General features: G+C 41.8%; 1 protein-coding gene across 3 annotated transcripts in view; it reads right to left on the bottom strand.

The window, feature by feature from the left end:
• The window catches only part of LOC111246593 (uncharacterized), a 159,822-nt gene that overhangs the window by 19,752 nt on the left and 119,093 nt on the right, over window positions 1-20,977 (bottom strand). For 2 of the 3 annotated variants that reach the window (XM_086984521.1, XM_022796440.2), the window contains exons 14-21: window positions 16,684-16,898; window positions 9,681-9,860; window positions 7,549-7,650; window positions 7,046-7,125; window positions 5,350-5,507; window positions 4,425-5,045; window positions 2,565-2,864; window positions 522-1,586 (exon numbers count right to left, since the gene is read on the bottom strand). In XM_086984521.1, the coding sequence (XP_086840647.1) occupies window positions 522-1,586; window positions 2,565-2,864; window positions 4,425-5,045; window positions 5,350-5,507; window positions 7,046-7,125; window positions 7,549-7,650; window positions 9,681-9,860; window positions 16,684-16,898 (2,721 nt within the window). The remainder of the gene's footprint in view (window positions 1-521; window positions 1,587-2,564; window positions 2,865-4,424; window positions 5,046-5,349; window positions 5,508-7,045; window positions 7,126-7,548; window positions 7,651-9,680; window positions 9,861-16,683; window positions 16,899-20,977) is intronic. The other variant, XM_086984522.1, reaches the window with a different exon arrangement.

Genomic DNA, 20,977 nt, shown 5'->3' with positions numbered 1-20,977 from the left:
TCGCGTCCGATAGCGCACGTCAGGCAACCTATAGGCCCAGGAACATTCTGATTACTCTTAAGTACACGATAATTTTTAGGGATAGCAAACACCAAAGATCAATTCGTTGACCGTGAAAGCGATCACGACCCGGTGGGCATTTAATATAAAGTACACAATACACTGAAAAGCTGAATACATGAAAATTGTCCCTTACAAAAGACGGTATCCTTTGAATGATTATTAAACAAATCTGGAAGGATATGTATAGGCATTTCACATACTAGTAGACGGCCGATCGCCGGCACAAAACCTAAGTGCACCCACGTTCGATTCCGAATACGAACCAACTCGGATCTATCTAAATTCAGCAGCCAAACACGGTACCGCTACATCATCACGGGGGCTAGATTTTACCATTCTGAACTTTTTCCACAGCTGAATTTTTGCTATTCCCTGTCTGACCTTAGTATCGGTATCCCTATCTAAAGTTATTATCGGTATCGGGCCATGGTTTCACAACTTGGGCTTATAGTACTTACCAGATACTCGGTGACCGCTAACTTGATCTGCTTCATGGCGGAGGCGACCATCACCTCAACGTTGTCCGGGTCAGCTATAATGATCTGTCCCGTCTCAAACGGCACAGCCTTTAATGTCGGTTGAGTAACGGCCTTCTCCCGAGGTAGATCTCCTTTGACGTAAGTATCTTCTGATGAGGTCACGCGCGTTGTAATTCCTTGATTGTTCGGTGTCGCCTGTTGCCGTACGTCTTGTGGAAGAGGCTGACCTCCTCCGGCTCCCGATAGAAGCTGGGTCGTCTGCTGCAGCTGCCTCAACGTTGGTGACTGGTCCTCGTTAGGTGAAGGCGCCTGTTCAATGGCGCACATTCGTTTAAGTACTGCGCGACGCATCGCATAGCCCTCGCGAGTCGCCCGCCGCCATAATGCACGCTTGTGCGGGCTGGCGATCAGGCTTGGGCTGGGTAGATTGCCATTGAAAGATGGACTGGTTGTGTTAGCCACGGCACTAGTGGTAGAAGGGGTATTAGCAGTACTCACAACGGGGTTAGGGATGACCACGCATCCATGATCACTTTGTTGCCCAATAACACGTGTGGCTGCACCTACTTCAAGTACTGGCATTTGCATTACTGCAGCTACGGGCACTGTACTATGGCCACCGCCGTCACTACCCTCTATAGCCATTGTCATCATAGTTATCGATCGGGATGACGTACGCCTAGTGGAAGTGGAACTGATCGTTGTAGATGTCGCTGTGGAGAACTGATGTCGTTGTTGCACAAGTAGCGTACGGAATGTTGAGTGCGAGCCACTTACTTCGTCCGTCTCAGCTGTTAGTGGTTGAAGACTACTGCTGCTGCCACCGTCGTCCCCGTTGCTCCTTCGTCGGTTGATCCCGTTTCCGCTGTTGCGACTGTTGTGATGAGGCGCTCTGATGGCCGATGACGCATCGCCGGCCCCCGATTGGGGCCGCGACAAATCTGCAAGATCCTGCGTCATTTCTCTGTTCGAACCTAGCTGCTGCGTCGCGGGCTGCCCGCATGTCTGTGATGAGTTGACGTCGGTCACCTCAGTCTGCGAAATCTGTAAGTGGATACCCGCGACGTAGAAGCCGGAACCGACGAAAACAAGACAGCAGATATAACATGTCACCAGAGCTATACTAGCAACATGACCAGTTCGCCTCGTAAGGTAAAAACAGTATGAGAGTACGTAATGACGTGTTCACAAAACTAAGGAATGTGAACTAGTAAAATGAATGTCATGAAGATGTCAAGAAAGACGGGGTACAGCTGCCTACAATACCGTGCCATAGTCAAGGAAATGTGTAGATAGATGAAACAAAAAAGGAAGAAGGAGCTCTACAAGATTGGTCTACCAGAGAGCAATGGGGTGCGTGTGGGCTAAATTTCGATAGACGATGAGAACACTGCGAACACATATACACTGAAGCTTACCGATACAGTATGAATTGCTACAGCTATAGCCTATTATAAAATTGCCATTGGGCTAGTTAGGTGGAGAACCTGACTCCGGAAATCTCGGGTTTCCCAAAATACAGCGCCGGGTCCGGCAGATGCCACCTCCGTTGTCGGTTTTACCCTCGGTATGTTAATAGAGGCTTACACGTAACGACAGTAAAAAATTTTTCAGAATATATGTCACAAGCGCCTCAACGAAAGCTTCACCTACCATATTCGTTGTTTTGCCCCAAAGAAATCGGTAATCTTCTAAGACATCAAGGCAGTCTCACTGGTATGACAATTGCATCCAAATATAGGAGGGCATAGTTAGCCCCATCCCTTAAACAGTAGCGAAGCATTTTTCTCGTAAATTTTTCTCTTAAGAGATCATCTATAACTTGACTGCGCACTGTTACCCCTTAGGGGCAATGCTATTTCTGTATTCTACTCTTAATAGTTGGGATAGACTGAAGCAGATGAACGAGCTGAATATTGCGAAATGGATATGTTATTATAGTAAATTGTTGAAACAGTTATCGATAGAATAGAAGTGCTGTCAGTAGGATACCGACACGGCTTTTTACGATCTTTTGCTTACATCTACTGATGACGACTTCGCACTTGACGACGCGAGCCATTCGTTCACGGTAGTCTCAGTCCGAGGCGAGACTTTCGCAAGCGACATTCTCCCCCGTGAGCCTGATCCTACACTGCAAACGTTTAGCTGTGCCGGAGGAACTTCGGTCAGCTGCAGGCTCTCGGGGCGGGATGCCGCTCGCGAATTCTCGTCTGAAGCACGCCGTTTGAGCATAAGAACCCTTCGAAGTAGAGGAACCTCGGTGCCAGAAGCAGCATCGTTTAACGGAGGTGGCGATGATGCCTCGAATGTTGCCGACACCTGCTCAACGCCGGAGACGGACCGCCGCGGAAGAAAATGTAGGAAGCGGAAACATTAGACCAAACGAACTTACGAAAAACCTAAAACAATTCAAGTAAGCCAATTTTCACTCAAACAGATGGTTTCTGACTATCAGACAGTAGGGGAGGGACTGATGTCCAGAGGGAGTTAATTACACCCCAAAAAAATTCTGTGCACAACGTCCAGTTCCATCTAAAAATATCATCATCATCACAGATTTTCACCTGATTTTTAGATATTTACAGGTACAGACAACACGCAGAAGCTTAGGGATCCTACCATGACGCACATTCTCTGCTTACGGTATCAATGTACAGCTGCATATGCAGACAACAATAGACAAAAAACCTGAACAGTACCTAGATTTATTTAATAACTAATAGGTGATCTTCAAGTATTTAGGCCAAAGAAGCTGAATTTGACTGAATCGCTGCTGAAGCAAAGGATTGTCAATGGTATGCCTAAGTCAGCTGATGGTAAAGAAGCAAGGAGGGGTATGGTCTTGGTGATGCTTCTAAGCTGCCCGCCACTTCTCCATCTTCTTCGACTACTCTTCTATTTAATCCGAAGCCGTTTAGCCGCGAACGGAAGAATTTTTTAGGGGCAGAAAGAACGCTTAACACAAGTTGGGACCCTGGCAGTTGAGTCAGCCATAGTTTGGAAGTAAAGTTTTTGTTGCTGTCACTCTCTGTGCCTTAGCACGATCCGCTAAGCCTCAATCGAACTGCCTTAAAAACAGTGCGTGCTGTTTCTAATTAGAAAAGATAAAAGAACGATCGTGAGAGCACTAGCCAAAGTGGATCCCGAGTTAGGAAGTAGCAATGATATGTACAGGTGGGCGGGCTGTAATAGCATCGGTAGCAGTTAGCAGTCCGTTATTTTCGAGTCATTTGGTAGCTTGGATCCTTTTTGAAACGCAAACCAAATAATCAGAACATCACGAAACCGTTCTAGGCACGAACAGAATGTAAACCGGTTGAGCATAATTTCGAAATGATCAACCAGCTTAAAAAGTGTCGAAATAAATATCATTTATTACATGCTGTGTAGTTAAAAGGAAAGTTGCGACAAACACAGATTCTCTAAACAACGATCCTCTTTTTCGCAATCACGCAGTTTTCACTCTAAATAAAGAAAAATTTATCAGTTTATAGTTAAATGTTTTTCATCTATTAATAGAAGAGCTGTGTTGATCAATCCCTTTGTTTAAAATTATGTATTACTCTAGGTTGTGTTGGCTCCATTCTCCCTAATATTAGGATAATTCAATTGTCTGGACTATAAGCAAGCCACTCGAACAAGCTACCTTGATCTATTTTATTCGATTCTTAAAATTATTACTAACCGAACCGTTGTAAAACCCAACAAGTACCCTCTATACAAAATATATATATTTTTTTTATCAAATGTATATTTTTAAATTCCGTTTCAAAACATTTTTATTATTCTCTATTTTTCAAAAAAGAAAAACATATTACTATAGTTGGAATTTTTTTAAAGGCTAGCAACGAAGTTCCAGCAGTTTTTGCGTTCACGTACCATGGTAGCGCGCCGGAGATTTTCAACGATGCGCTGCGGCCGCGAGTGAACTGAAGACTGATCGGGCGTGAGAGGGACGTCTGCTAGCGCATACAACTGCTGTTGGCCATGCAGATGATGTCCGTGTGTATGTGACTGGAACTTGGGGACGTGCGAATGTAGCAATGGCAGGCTAGAAGGCGGCGTCGCAGAGTAACGACGCGCTTCGAGTTGCCCGGTGCCGACGGAAAGTGTCGCTCGAGATCCTGTCGTTGGTTGCTGTGGTAACAGCAAAAGCTCGGATCGGGGCGATCTGCCCGTTGCAGGGTGACAGTGCCGTAGCGAGTGCACGGGGATCCGCGTAGTTGTCATCTGCTGTTGTTGCTGTTGCTGATGGTTATGCCCTACGGGAACTGCTGCTACTGCTGCTGTGGCGCTACTGCTTGTCGTCATAGCGGTGGCGATTGAGATTGAGGTGAGAGGAGCAGTGGCTGATACTGAAACGGAGGAGGCTAAGGCGGAACCAGCAGTAGAAGCTGAAGGAACGGAGCTTATTGGGGCAATGTTCCCGACTGCCCCGCTTCCCATTGACTGCGTCAGCGACAAGGACGACGCAGTGCTTGACTTGCGTTGACGTTCCACCTGCAGTGAAACGATAGAGGATTTAATACGTAAGTGAAGATTTCCGCGACGAGCATTACCCTATACCGAAGTACAACATTACAACGGTCAAAATCTATAAAGACACCAAAAAACCGCTTTCTTTTTTCATATAAAAATAATTGGTTTCGCAAAATGTCGGCGTTTTTCTGTTTTTTTTTTTGCTGAAACTTTACAGATATTTTCAATTCGTTTTCTTGAGTATGTATTAGTCTTTTGTTTTTTAAATATAATTTTCGTGTATGTTTTATTTATATAAAATGACAGGCGGAACTAATGTGGGTACCTCTTTCAGGAGTTTGATCCGTTCGAGAAGGCTCAATCCTGCTCCGAGTGGCTGTTGCGATGGCTGTGGGACCCCCCTACCTGACGCGATAGGCGGTGATAAAGGACCACCTTCTGCTACTCCCTCATCACCATACCGGAATTCTTCGGTCGTTTGGCCTGCATTTGTATTGCCGTAGTTGCATCAAGTAACAATTGCCAGTTTGAGAATGCGTCATTGTTAATGTATATTACTATTATTTGGTGGTTTTTTGATGTCTTTCAGGGACTGAGAGCGCACCGACCGCTATTTCTCAATCAACGATAGTTGTATGCATATAATTATGATATGCATCTAAAGTTAAATCAATTATAGTCAGGAAACTGTGCAATAATCATGGCTTAATTTTTCCTAATATCTAAACCAGTAAGCACTGTGACGAGTTATCAGGCCCGGAAACGGCCACCTATTGAGATTCACCAGTCTCTGAGGTAAATACCAAAGTCTGTATCGGTTCACCAATTAGCGTTCTGTCTATTTTGATCTGATGATTTTGCTATAGTCTTCGTCTCTGTCTTTGTGTGACTGACTTAGACTGAATGGCCATTTTGAGACATTCGGATAGATAAAATCTACCACCAAGGTAAGGTAAGGAATCAGTTTTATAGCGAATACTACCAAAATAATCAAAGGTACGGACCGGTCTTAGAACTCGAAGTTGATACAGTTTGACGTTTCGTGGTCACTCGGTTTTCTATTGGTTAACTCTCCGTCAGAATTAAAGGTAAAATTATTAGGTCCATATAAACGACAGTTATAGTGGCATACAAAGGAGAAACGCGTAAAAACGAAACATTTTGGTTTATAAGGGGCAATGGCCAAAATATGAAAAGAAGATAAACTGAAATAGGTATGTCAAGTCAAATTGTTTTTAATGACCTGGATACTTTCGTTTGAAGCTGCCGCATCCTTCATAGTATGTACTGGATTAGGTTATGGTCGGATGGGGTCCTATCAAAGCTTAAATCGTTTACATCCGTGTACTTCTTCTTCATCTCCATGATACCCTTTTTTCATGTACTCTAAATAACACAGGCCTTTCTATTGCGTACAAATATGGCTTCACTTCCACTGTATATCCGTTGAACTTACCTAAAATTCAAAGTGTAAAGTAATTACAGCCACGAACTAAGAAATACGTCGTGAAAATTAATTTTTTTTAGTAACCTTTTGTCCTTTGTGAAAACCTTTGTATGTGTAAAAAAAACCGTCGCCTCCGGTGTACGTGTTCCCTCCAAACCTGTCCTCCGGCACATGAGCAAAGAGCATTATTGGTGTGTACGGATAATCCTGACAGATAAAGTAGTAATCCTCGACAGAGTTCGTGTCTGTTACGAGCATAGATTTGACTACGATTTCTATAGCAATAGCCTTTCCACTGAATTAGAGCTCTATGGCTCTGATGAGAGCTGTTTTCATTTGGCCCCTTCTCTAACTTGAAGATTCAGATCGCGTCCAGCCAGTCGTCACTCTGGCGAGGGCATTTTCTCGTTTATGTTGTAACGTATGCCGTCTATATCGATGTGTGACGCGGTGGATTTTAACATCGTACTGTATGACCGTAAGGTAAGAGATGCAGGTGTTCCACGGCTACGTGAATCTCAAAAAATTATAATAACAACAATTATGACAGCTATTGAAATGTTAATCACTTTACCTTTACAAGGTGCGGTCGGTGGATTGATTGAGTTGATTCCACCGGTTGAAGTCTGGCGAAAATTTTCCACATGGAAGCGTCTGCATGATCGCACACGGAGCCGGGAATAAGCGGTTATTTTTCCAGTTTGACAAAGGAACAGTGTCAGATAGATCATTGACCGAGTGACGTTTATGAATGATGGCGGTTGTCGTCATAGCGCACTGGTGAATAGATGACTCCATAATCAAATGACGCAATTGGATTTAGAACGCACATGAGAAACATCTTATCATTCTATAGCTCAAAACTAGTAGTTGTTATCATTTATGCAAATGAGCTTTACGTGTACGTCTCTATATGTATTTCAGTGTGTATGACGGATCCGTATGTATATGTATGCACGGGTGCGAAGCTGAATGTCTGCGATCGATAGCCTCTAACTGCAAAACATGCACTAGACCTTCTTGGTTTTACCGAGAATCTTTTCACTCTGCGAAAACAAACGCCAATTGAATAACCACCTTTGAAATGTGTCTTCAAGAGATCCACCAAAAGTAGATTCCTTATATGTCGTAAGAAGGGAACAGTCGCGGTGCGTTGATTGCGGCCTGTTGGAGGACTCACTTCAAACAAAAATCCTTGTAAAAACAATGTCTTTTTTTGTAAAAGACGCCCTGTACGCGGCGCTAAAGCATTACTATTCTTTCTGCTGACACCGTTATGAAGTGCACACCCAACAAAAAAGCGAAGACCCGTATGCATGTGTTCTTTGAAATATAACGTTAACATGCTACTGCTTGGTTAACCGCAAATTTGCCAATAAAGCCTTGAAATATTTTCCTGTAAGGGTATGAGAGGAGTGGCGGAAGGTGAAATCTTTTTGGGGAGACAATATAGCATTTCCAGTACGGTTTCCAGTACATATAATGGTGGCACAGTGTTGTATTTGTGTACAGGCAAGTGCCTACATGCAATCTGCGTAGCAGGTAACGCTTCAAAACCACCAGAAGTCTCTGTGCCTTTCAAACGTTGGTATACCATTTTGTTCGTATTGTTCTTCGCATTGTTTGAGCGGATACCGGCGTTTGCAGCAGTTTACGATAGCTGCCACATCTGTCATATTCGAAGCGACGACCACGACAGCGTAGAAGCGGCGACAAAGGATTTTCAAAGTGTGCCCTTCGGTTCAACGTGCCGTTCGCCGGTCGTAGCCTATACTGACGTTGCGCCGTTTCTCTGATACTGATCAGAGAAACGAACAAACAGGAAAAGGCAAGGCAGGGCCGACCAATCGATCATAGATACCGTTGCTGCTGCGACCCTTCATGACGAGCAGGTTGCGTGCTTCGTTCACCTTATGACGACGATAGTAAGTGACAGCGGGCAACAGCGAAAACGATCAAAGACTTGAATCGTCACCACTTTTTCTCATTCAGCGGCGTTTACAGGCACGCAGTGTATTATCAGCTCTATAACGAGACGATGGATTGTCACATAAATAACATTTAGTGGCTTAGATAGATGGGCAAAATGGGGGCGTTAAAGTTTATACTGTTGTCACGATTATCTTTCGGGGCCTGATCCGGACGAGATGTACGTATTTATTCAAAAATGAAGATTACCATTTTAATATGTAAGTAATATCAAGGACCACATTGTTACTGTTGGTGGGAAATTGAATATATTAGCTTTCATTTTGTAGTGCGGCTATTGAGGGCTTTTTAACCCCATTTCTATGGTAATGATCAAGAATCTCTCAAGGTCTCTTGACGATGCCAAAAGGACCTGCTACGACCGAATGAGCCTTAAAAGGAGGATAAAAGCGGAGTGTTCACTAGTGGTTATACTTACATGCGGGGAGCAAAAATAAAAGCGCTAAGGAAACAAGTGCCGCAGGCAAGAAGACGAAACGCCTAAAAAACGTATAAAAATTTGCAATACTGATCCGAAGCAGCGGTCGCTGTCCAGGGCGATCTCGGACGACCCAAGTACTACACATTCTATACTATTATACTTAAATGAAACCAAGCCGGTGCTATCCTGATTGATACGCTAAAATAAAGAAATTCACTTGCAAGTCTGCTATATGGTGACGGGGACGAAACAGATCTTTTAGCGACAGAAGTTACTTTTCTCGTGAAAATAACGAAAAAATAAAATTACTGGGCATTGTCATTACTAGACTTTATTGGCGAGCGACTAATGACTATACGCATTATGCATGCACATATCTAGCAGTGATGATTTTCTGACCATAATATCTTAAAGTTATCTAGTTATGGAAGTTGTTTTGTTTCCGAACACTTGCACAATGTATGCTGCGGTATCCGGCGTCTAGTTTATCAGCGGCCATGGTCATCTCTCCTGATGTTTTATATCTCAACTTGTAATTACCTATATGACGTAGATTATTGATCAAAATAACAAAGATGGCGAAAGCAAACTACTTTCCGCACGCATGCAGAACGACGTACAGGATATTATAGCTCATTTATTGCGCATATATTGTTCAGTAATTTTAGTCGTCAAGGCCAGGTATAGCGTTTCGACTAAGATTAATGCCTTTTGTGAGATGAACAGGGCTTGGTAGGCTGAAGTAGAAGACCGCGACAACTCATCTCAAGGTTGCGGAACTTTGGCTAAGGAGTGTTACCTGAGTAGACGGGTGATCGATTTGTTCATTCCGGTTGGACCGGAACTGGCTACCGCGCTACTTCCATGTGAGTGATATTGAAGTTGCTGGGGTTGCTGTTGTGAGTGGGGTCCACTACTGTGCTGGTAGGTGTTCCCAAAACCCGGACGAATGGAAGCATTTTCTGCGGTGCAACAGGACCTATAGTACATGACATGTGCACCAGAATGAAATATTTATCATCGTTCATATTTACATGTGTTACCATAGTCAACGATACAGAGTTGCTGGAGGCCTTGAGGAGGTGGTTTTGTGAATTTGAATAGAGCCACCTCATACAACTAATGTCCCCGCGATCGCTTAGTGAGTAACGTATTTGCCTACCAATATTAAATACACGTCGTGCGTTGGGTTCAAACTCGGGCACGAACACATTTCGATTGATGCTGAAACCCAGCAGTCTGATGGAATGACTACCGCACGAAAAACTCGAAACAGACAGGACTACTACTAACACTTAACGGATCTAAGAAAGAATAAACTAATTTTCGATAATTTTTTTTTTATTTTAAGAATGAATCACAGAGCTAATTCGCGATTTTTCTTTTGGAATTTCTAATGAATCAGAACTTTTTTATTAGGCTAAGTCTCACGTTTTTGCAACTTCTACTTTAGTGGAAGCTCTTAAAATCGATTTACGTCCTTTTGAACATGAAGCTTAATCCCTACGTACATTTACTTTTTTAGCTAGCTGTTACAGTATTTACGTTGCGATATGCCGCAGAGTATCACCAGACTGTCAAAAGTATGCAGAAAATATTTACAGGTGAAAATGGTGCAGAGAATATTCACTTTTCTATGTTTTTATTTCCTATAATTCCCAATGGGGTAACTTCACGTGTGCTAACTTTTTTAACCTGCCTTTGGGATTTCTACAATCATAACGGACATTTAACTCTATCAAGCACAGTTATAATAAAAAGAAGTTAAAGATATAATATGACAACTCTTTTTTACGTATAGAGAGAATAATTATGTGTATGTTGAATTTAGACCGGTAAGTAATTCGATGACGATGTAGCGTAGATCAAAGATGCTCATGCTAAACATTAATTGTTTACTTCGTTATTAAGAATACTTGTAACTAAACCTTATTAAACGGATAATTAAGTAACTTTCTGTTTGAATAGCTATTCATAAGGCTGGAAATACACTAACTTTTACTATCTAGTCTTCATTAACTTCCAAACAACATATCTGATCAGTATAATTATTTGCTATAGTTTTTTTTTTTTTTTTTTTTTTAGAATAACACGTTTCCCCTATGTTAAGCCAACCCTTCTCCAAGTATCTAATGAGAGGCCGTGTGTCGTACTCTTATGCTATACTTTCTCTTCAATTTCAATCGTTCGACGACAACGCAGCTCCTTATGGATTTCCGCGAGATTTTAATATAAGCGTACATGACTAATCGGAAGTAGGAAGATCAACTTATCTAGCGAGTGTTACAACGTATACAGAAAAACTACATTAGTACACTTTAAAATAACATGTTATTAAAATGGGTTCCGTATTAGTCCTAACTTATACGAACGTTTAAGTTGCCCTACCTGAACTCCTTTGAATCAATTCTAACAGCTTTTAAGGCTTCACAAAGTTCGCACATAGCAAAGATCTTAGTAAGTCCAAAATATGGTGAGTACACTGTTATTTTTGGGCATCAACTCTAGTTGCCCTTTTTTTGTACAGGATTTATAAGTTATGTTATCAGCTTATCCGCGTTTTGAAAATCGAAGACAGCCGATCCGTATTAGCCATAAATTTGCTGCTCCTTGAGGTTACCAGCTGTATTCTTCTGCTCGCTCGACGTATTCGAATATATAAACATCCGAGAGGATGCAGTAGAAAAGTACCCTAATTCACTGACAAGCAGGAGCATGCACGCGATCGGAGTCCGGGGGCAGACTCGTATTGAACTATGCATAATCACATCTTTGTGCCTCCTGGTACCTCCTGTTCCCAATTATTGGACAGAGGACAACTGGCAGAAAATGGGAAACACGTGCTCCTAGCGTCCCGCAGCACCCATGTACGCGACACAGGCCTTTAATCAATTTGCTTGAGAATAGAAATATACAAAGCAGGGTACAAATACGAAAACTTAGGGCGGATAAGGTTCATCGTCATGGCCAAAAATGTTAAAATCTTAACAATTAAAACCGCTCAAAAGCGACAAATCGGAACTTCTGATTGCTCACTTATTTAATACTCAATCATCGAAACATTTGGTTAGTTTTATATAATGAAAACTAAATAACACAAAGCGATATATATAAATTAAAATAAGAAATGGGTAAATGGTAAATTTTAGGGGCAATTGATCAGCGTGAGACCTGATACAAAATAAGAGTACATGCACTACAATAATAATTGCTAAATTTAGTTAATCCTTTGTAAAAAAAACACCGATATCAGCGATAGACTAAACGTTTCTTTCGAGTGACAAACAGCGAAAAATTTTCAAATAGCTTTTTCTATATGATATTGTCCTCTTTGATCTCTGCAAAAACAACAAAGGGTCAAGCAACAATAGCAACTAAAACCTGCAACCTTTAGCTAAACTTTTCGCATCTACTGCGTTTCGGTTACGCTGAATTCAGCTGTCCTGTCATTGTGCGATACTAGTCCTAAGAGTGTAGGGCTAAAATATATCATATAAGTATGTCCTCAATGAAAAAATAAATGCAATTGCATGATGTTCGCACTCTTAAAATAACAAAGGCGGTCGCCGATAGGCCGTCCGCCGCACTGGCCGAGCCCATTACGAGCGGCCTTAAGCCTGCTGTATTTTGTTGTTGCTCTGATTGCTACTTAGCAAAGAAGACTGTGAGCTACGTCGCGACTGCTGCTTTGAGTGCTGGGGAACAGTGGCAGTCCTGCTGCACTTCAACGATAAAATGTTGGGGCAAAACTCCTACTAACGTTGGAAAGGGTTCGGTGGATCGATCTGGGCAAAAAAAAAATGAAAGACACAAATGAAGAGCCTTTGGATGTAGTTGCTGTTACTGTAGTGATGACACGCGAGTCTCCGGTCTATCTACTCTGCCGGTAATCGTCCTTGGTAGCGACCTAGCCTTCCTTGATTGGCTGCGTCCATTTGTAGGGTCCATGAGATTGTTACTGTCGTTTAGCACGAACCAAAGGCCGCATGAACTGGCGCACGAAGTCTTTGTTCAAAACTTCGTTATGCCGCTTCGATTAAAGGGATAGAATGAACACACTGCTAAGCATATATATATATATACTACTGTATGTAGGGGTGGGCAGCCTATAATACGGCTGAACCAGTTTACAAACGGTTTATAGGGCCGTTTTGCACCAAACGGTCCTAGTGGGCCGAAAAGACTGACTACGTACGCTGCTGTTCGTTCGTTTTCTAGCAAAGTCAACTGCGTCGCTGTTGTGTGCTCCTTATATACAATTGTGTAAGCATTTCCAAAATAGGCTGACTTTTCATCGACCCACTAGATTCGTAAACGTATGATGTATAATAAAAGACTCCGTTTGGTGATACGGAAGAGCAATCGCCAATGAGCCGGATATGAGCACAACGTGGTTTAATCCATGCTCTGATTTATACTGAAGCCTGTATGGAAATTATCGGAGAAATAAATAGCTCAGCCGTACTAAAAATACTCGAATCTTACTGAAAACACACTACGGACGGGATTGAGAAATCCCATTCGAAAAGTATCTTCAGAGAGGTATCCGAAATAGCACCGCTTCGCCACTAGACAGGCCATATAGAATTAGCTATATGTACAGAAACAAAATGTTCTAACTTCTAAACCGAAACGGAAATAGACACTCAGGTCTCTAAAAGATGTTAGTCGTACTGCGTTAAATGTATTTCGAGGGGACGGCATCGTTAGTACAATGGTAACGTTTTTGCCGCGTGTCACGCACCAAAAGACCCATTAAAAAGCACGACGTATACCACTGCCAGGATAACCTTCTCGAGTCCAATCGCTGACTAGTGCACCGATGTTACAACTAAGGCCAATAGTTTGTATAAGGCCTTATATATATATATATATATATAGCAAACACACATTTCCGAAACATTGCAGGGTGTTTTCCTCTCAAATTGGACCGGTTTATTATAATTCTTGTTGATAGTCGATATGATAGACCCACAGCTTAGCTAGCGATGCCCATAAATCTAAAGTCAAATTTCTTATCATTATAATATATATATACATATATAAAAACTTGTCAAAAACGCATTGTGTTCTGAAGTAAGTGGCTTTAAAGAAACCACTATCTCAAATCGACCTTAACCTTATTACTTGGAAGCAGAGCGATTGGGCCGTAGTAGCTATGGTAACGCTGTTAGAATACTCTTATTGTATTTATTTATACTAGAGATAGAGCACTTTGAATCTAAGAAAATTATTTACTATATCATACGATTGTATCACGATAAAGGTACGAATGTTACGTAGGCCTACATATACCCAGGGGTTGGTCAAAATACGTCATTCTGGAAATTCTAATCTAACGTGCTTTTTCTAATGACGCTACCACCAAACAATGTTAAACCATTTGAAGAAAGCTGGCTATAAAAAAAGGTCGATATTGAAAAATAATTTATAATAAAAAAAATAATTTACTGTAAAATTGGCTAGAAAAATAGGGTTGATTACGGGTGATTAAAGATTGGTCACGTATGGGAATGACACTGAAATTAAAAAAACAAAAGAAGATGTGTTCTCCAATATGCGGCAAAGCCCAAACCATGATGCTAAGTGATACAAAGGTGATGATGCTGTGCATCTGGTAGGTTTGGATAGAAATCGTGCATTATGAGTTAGTGGCGCCCGTTTAAAAGGCCAATGTCACAATTTTTCATCCAGAAAGCACAATAACTCTACATTGATAGGACTATGGTATTCATAGAAAGATGACAAAAGTCATCGATCTTCGTGGCGTATAGTTTATTTAATCATAATAATACCTTAGTTTGAAATGAATTGGTGGCACTCCCACGCATATATCGTACAACAGGAAATTACTGAATAACATATTGTGACACTGATAGATTACCGCTCTTACCTATAAGTGATACCAAATAGAAGTTCTTCATTGTTTTTTCCAATTTCTTTTGTACGTTGTGCTTCGCTAAGAGAATAGGGGCCGTAGAGGAACAGTCGAGGGACAGCTGTTATTGGAATTTTGCCAAAATAACAAGGCTAATGTAGGATAGAGTTACATGCTATTTACATCAGTACGTTTTGGCTATCACCAATACTCTTAATGTAACACTTAAGCAGAATTCAGCCATTACGAAATGATTGTATAAACAGGATCGGGTTTAAAAAGGACATATTTGATCAGGATAATGTGCTTCAGTGTCAGTTGTTATTCTTGGCAAAGCACGATAGGGGGCGACAACGGAAACTTGCAGTAAACAAACAAGCTTGAATACAAGAGAAGCGATCATATCGTTGTTGAGAAATCTTCGTTTCTTTCACATGCCAAATTTATCCCCCGAAGGATAATGTTGTTTGTAAGGGTTGGATTGTTTGTTGTAGCGAGGTCTTCTATAGCGCTTTTACAAAGCCCCGTATTGAGTAGACACAAGAAACACCACCCGTGTCCACCGTGATCTCGCTGTGTAGTTTGTTATTTGCCTTCGAGGATTGCGTAGCGGTAAGGCGCCCAAAAGTACGAGTAAACAATAGTACTTATCAATGTAACAGTAGCAAATATGTATTAGCAGAAGGAAGGAATAGTTTCGAATAGATCTATCGATAGTACCTTGCTTTTGGATTTGATAATTCAATATTATTGCATGTTCGAGACTCCTACAGACGAGGCAGGCCATTCACAATGGCAACATAGCCCGTGTGTACGATCCGGTACCGATCAGTAGCAGCCATACAAGCAGGGTACAACAGGCGAAAGTATTGTCTTTCTGATTGTTTAATAGTGACAGCAGCAGCAGAAAACCAATCGCTTGCTTTAGAATATCGAAGGCGAGATAACCTCACTGAGTGGACAAGTAACGCACTTCGTCTAAAACATCGTTTTACCTCACGGTAGCAAATTTTGAAAAATGCGTAACGCTTATATTGTGTAAGAACGGACGGAGCACTGCTTGTACCAGCCTATAAATCTGTAAGCACGACCTCGGGATTGGCGTCGGGGTTAAGCGCCTTTGGGGAAGTTTCCGTCCGACTTGACGACGTGGTGTTCCTCTCGTCTGCGTCACAAAGTTCATCGGCTTCTTTTTTGGTCTTGTAATTTGCAAATAGGTGTATACACTCCTGCCTTAAATTTAGTGGGATAACATACTCCCGATAATGCATTTTCTCAAGCCAAAAGCCGCACTGATAAATGAAAAATCTGACTTGTTCCCTGGAGGCATTATATTCTACTCTTTGTAAGAACAGTATACACTATAGTATATATTATATTATTTATTATAATGTTATATACACTATATATACTAGTATACACTCGCGCTAATCTAATTTTACATATGATATAAACGCTTAATTATGACAAGCTATATAATGCTATTCAAAATTATATGGAAGAACGGATTGGCGCAGTAAGAATATGACGGATGACTTTAAAATTATGCTTGCTTGTCAATGAAGTTCACCGACAGGCTCAGGCCTATTGTCCAACAGAAAGCTAGGTTTATTTCAAGCTGCCATTATTTGCCATACCAAAACATATATCTAATACTCGAATATCTGTAACACCTTCGGCTATTCCTACTGTGTGAACAAGCCCTCATGGCCATCTTTTCGGTACAGCATAAAGGACCTGCCTCCACTAGAAGGCCTAGCCAGAATAGGTTTGCAGGATTTATTTCTATTTTCTGCAATGGATTTTTGAAACGGCATGGTAACTCTATGCCATGGTAACCATAAAGCAGCGCAAATTACTGTATAGCTAGGTTAGTAGCCGCATCAATTCGATTGAAAATCACATGTGAAAAACTGGTACTCACGATGCATTAGGGGCGAGGGTCCTACTTCTGAAAAGGTATTTGAGGTCCTTACGGAGTTTGCGGATGGTATCCATAGATCGGGGGCCATGAGTAGAGAGAGATCGTACCGACTGCGTAGATCCTTGTGAGGAGCCAGCGCCTGTCGGTGCTACAGAATCGACTGTGCCTAAACCTGATAATGTCCCTGCATTTCCTTGGAATTGCCTGTTCAGCTCCTGAAATATAGAAGAGAAAATCTGTTAAATCGGATGTATCCTTGTATACGTGTGCGTCTAGTGACAAATTAGCTCCCATAAAAGGTATATATACGAGGGCCTTTACCTCTGACTTTATATAAAAGCAACCTTAATATGATTGCCGGTTGATCATAGTTTACTTTTTAATCTTTTTTCCAATCTGTAACCGATGACAGGACCTATTATCCACATGTTTCCGACAACTATACGCAGTCTTACAAATAATCAGTATGAAAAAATGCCGCGAACCTATAAAAAAATTAGGATGAAAATTCGAAAAGGGTCAAATAGGGGTTGACGTACTTTTTGAAAGCATTATTTAAAACTACCGAACTACATCTGAAAAAAACAAAGAGTTGGACTGCTTTATCCCTATAGGACTGTTTTGTAAGTAAAAAAGTTAATAATTTTTCTAATGCTGCTTTCATTTTTATTTTGCAAGAATGATAGATGTCGGTATTTGTTATACGATATTGTTCGGGTAGTTCCGTCGAATATTAGCCAGTGCTTAACGCGATAATAAACAAAAAAAAAAAAAAAAAACGATCCGTAACAAAAAAGCAGCCCATACCACTTTATTCGACAACAATGTCTGCAATGAGATAACGGATCGGTCAGGATATGGTAACCTAACAACTTATAACTAATATACTCTCCTTAAAAAAATTAGTGATTCATGTTATTCATTGGAATAGTTGATTTCAACTTGACGCGCCCAGGCAAATATGGCCGTGGACCTATCACTCAAACATGTTTAATTTTCGAGACGTTTCCTATTTGGCCTATACCATGAAAACGCGTGTACATGGCTTCAAATGCCATGATTTGCTTGGTTGTGCTAACGATCACCGTTTGTACATTGAATTCGGTTAACGATTCTGCCTTTGTTCCTCAGTGTAGCGTGCTCAATATCCTATTTGAAATACGCAATTCTGTGAATGAGGGAAACAGCATTTATCACTGTTTGCTAAGAGTTTCTTAGCGGACTTATCAAGGTAATAGGGTTGATCCTTTTTTTCAGAAACAATTGACCTTTTTCGATTCCTCCTTTGTCTATCCAAACAGCAGTGGCAAAGGACTCATGAAATCGAATTCGCCTACAAAACCACGTTTCTAATAGGCGTCGACTGGAAGCTACCTAGGGTGCTAAATTTCTTATCGCCTTTCGCTTACACTGCCAAAAACAGATCTGAAAGGAGATAGGCCAATATTCTATCCGCATTCTGTTTATAGTCCCCTTATTCACGAGTCAGTGCCTCGTCAATCGTATTCGACGTAACGATAGAGGGCTGTCGCGTAAGGCCTTGTCCTTCGGTGTAGACAATCATGTTGTGGGAGGAGCTGCTCGGAAACCTAAGATGCAGGCCAAAGCAGAAAACGGAAGGAGCGATCGATTCTATATCTCGTGAGTAGGTGAGAGGCTGAAGCTGCCATACCTTATCGGAAAGTTTCTGACACCCAGACAGATTGTACTGAAAAAAATATGATTAGATTATTGATTCCCTGAGTACCAAATGAGAGACGGAAACACCTCTCGGCTTGGTAGATGGTTTTAAGGGATGAGATCGATCAATTGATTAGTTTATAAAATGAAACGAAAATACAACACTATGAGGACCGCAACAGGCACGAAAATTATTTTCGTTAGACAGTGGCTAAATAATAAGATTGAATGATGAAAACGTTTCTTTAGTAAAACAAACTTTTCAAGAAGTTTTCGAGTAACTTTATATGGCTTCTCATCCACGAAAAGCGTTATTAGTCTAGTGAAACAGAAGCGAAGAAGAAGAGGACGAAGAAAGAAGAAACCAGACAAGTGAAGAAAACAGATTTCTATATTTGGCGATGCCGAGAACTGTGTAATTATCTGTAGGTGCAGGTGCACCATATACATAGCCATTCGTATGCATCCTGTTGTCCCATCAGTTCATAGGTGACGCTATCCGTAACAAGTCCTGATACTTCTAGAGGTATCTTGGGACTAAACAAATATGGACAAAATTTTTTGTCCTAAGGTTTTTTTCTAGGTTTTCCATTTTGTTCTAAGGTATAGTTAGGTTAGATAGACTGCAGTAGTATTGATTGTTATCTACGTCAAATCCATATCATTGTAATATTCTGTTACATGCGCAGTACGTTAGCAAGAAGGATTAATCGATGAAAAAACGTTGTATTGTTAACTCTTACTGTGTATTTGTCTGTTATAGCTGTTTTATCGCACATCCCAAATGATGTATTCAATGCAATTCTCTTAGCTGAGTGAGAAACGATGAGGTTCTTAAAATCGCAATAACCGACAATCGTTACTTAGCCAGTGCTCTGAAGGCTCGTGGAACAGGAGACGAAGCGGTCGCATCGGAAGCGAATATATAGGGGCTGCACTGGAGACGGCGCAGCGACAGACTAAGGGCCAAGAAAGGATGAAGCGAATGAGACCCTGTGTTAAAAGTAGAACGAAGGAATAAGCTGCCGCACCTACTTCAGCAGAAGCCACCGGTTGATACGGGTCAACCATGAAGAGGATAGCTCATTCAGTTGTTAATCATGATTATGAGAAACGAATTACGAGCCAATGTTATTTTTATCCTCTTTTTCCAAGCCTTTGTAGGTCATCGCCACTGCCTCTTCTTCAATACCGTAGAATGAGTGTTTTTTCATTACCGACCCTTTCTACAGTGTTTCGCCAATATTGTTGTTGTGGCTGGAAAAGGTTGTTAGGGTCGTGCGGCCAAGCCTGTTGACGACTAGTGAGAGAGTAACCACCATTATCGATCTACCGAACCAGTTCTCGTTTTTTTCTCACTTTTGTGCCTGTTGAAGCAAGCCACACTAAGCCGCAGACGCAATTTGTATACTTCTATGCGCCCGTTATTATCGATATGTATGCCAATCGACAATGCTTGTTTTCCTTGCTACTATTCTACTACGACGGACAAAGACCTATTTTGAGGTAACACTTCAGAATAGAAGGACAATCTATTTGATGCATTGACGGTTCGGTCACAAAGCGATACGCGTTCTTGAGTGCACAGACAGCGATTTCTCTCTGTTTGGGTAGGGCGAGCTTAGCACATCGTAGTTTAAATTCGGGCCTGGGTATGTAAAATGACTTTTGAGAGGCAGAGCGGCGCCAAAAGGTATCATCTTCTTTGCTATTGGTTGACATGCAAGCTGTCAATCACAGGAAAGTGCGGACACGACACGTCTTGGGAGCCGCTGGGGCAAGCTAACCTGTATTACTGACACGGACATGAAGAAGACAGCGAAACCAGGCAGCCATCACTTGACGTCAGTTACTGCTTGTTCCCTATGCGGTAAAAGTGGCGTCAGCTACGAAGATGACGTTGACAAGTCCCATTACCTGTCGTGTGAACGAAGCCGGCATTTGTTTCATGTATCCCTTAAGCACCCTCGGCCATCCCCACATCGCCTTGCCTGCCACGTAAGAAGCTAAGCGCTTCATACGCCGATGCCGTACTTCGACAAATGTGTACGCAGACCAATGCAGTGATGTCTGGCACGGCTTTCACGTAAAAGAGCGTAAAGCTACTATTGTGAAAGCAACCTTCTTGTACACGCCGCTACTGCGTCGCGCTATTACGAAACACTGTCCCGTTCCTTACGCATGTACATACATCGTTAGTCGTCGAAAATAAAGAAGACAAGCGATGGGAGACATTGGGTATTGAAGCATGCGCGACTTTGCATAAAACGAGTGAACGGTGGTTAGCAGATGCTGAGCGAGCCTCGGTACCTTTGTCCACGTCGCCGTGCGTTCCTTGCCTGAATACGCGAGACTCGTGCACTCTACAGCGAATGTGGTCGTTTGTTAGACTAACAAAAAGTAGAAAGTCTGGGTGACCGGCGTGGCTGACTTTCCTAATGGTTCCTGCCGGTTTACAAAAAAAAAGACACAAGCTCAAGCTTGAAGCCGACTCTCGGACGCAAAAGGCCTCGACCTCACCACCACCAACCTAAGAGCGAAAAGACCAAGAAGAAAAAACAGCTCTTTCACAGTGACACAGTAAGCAAACCCGGTTTCGAGCCCACACATATGG

This window comes from Varroa destructor, unplaced genomic scaffold, assembly GCF_002443255.2.
Source record: "Varroa destructor unplaced genomic scaffold, Vdes_3.0 BEIS01000003.1, whole genome shotgun sequence".
NCBI classification, from domain to species: Eukaryota; Metazoa; Arthropoda; class Arachnida; order Mesostigmata; family Varroidae; genus Varroa; species Varroa destructor.
This window is presented reverse-complemented; position numbering and strand designations above follow the sequence as displayed.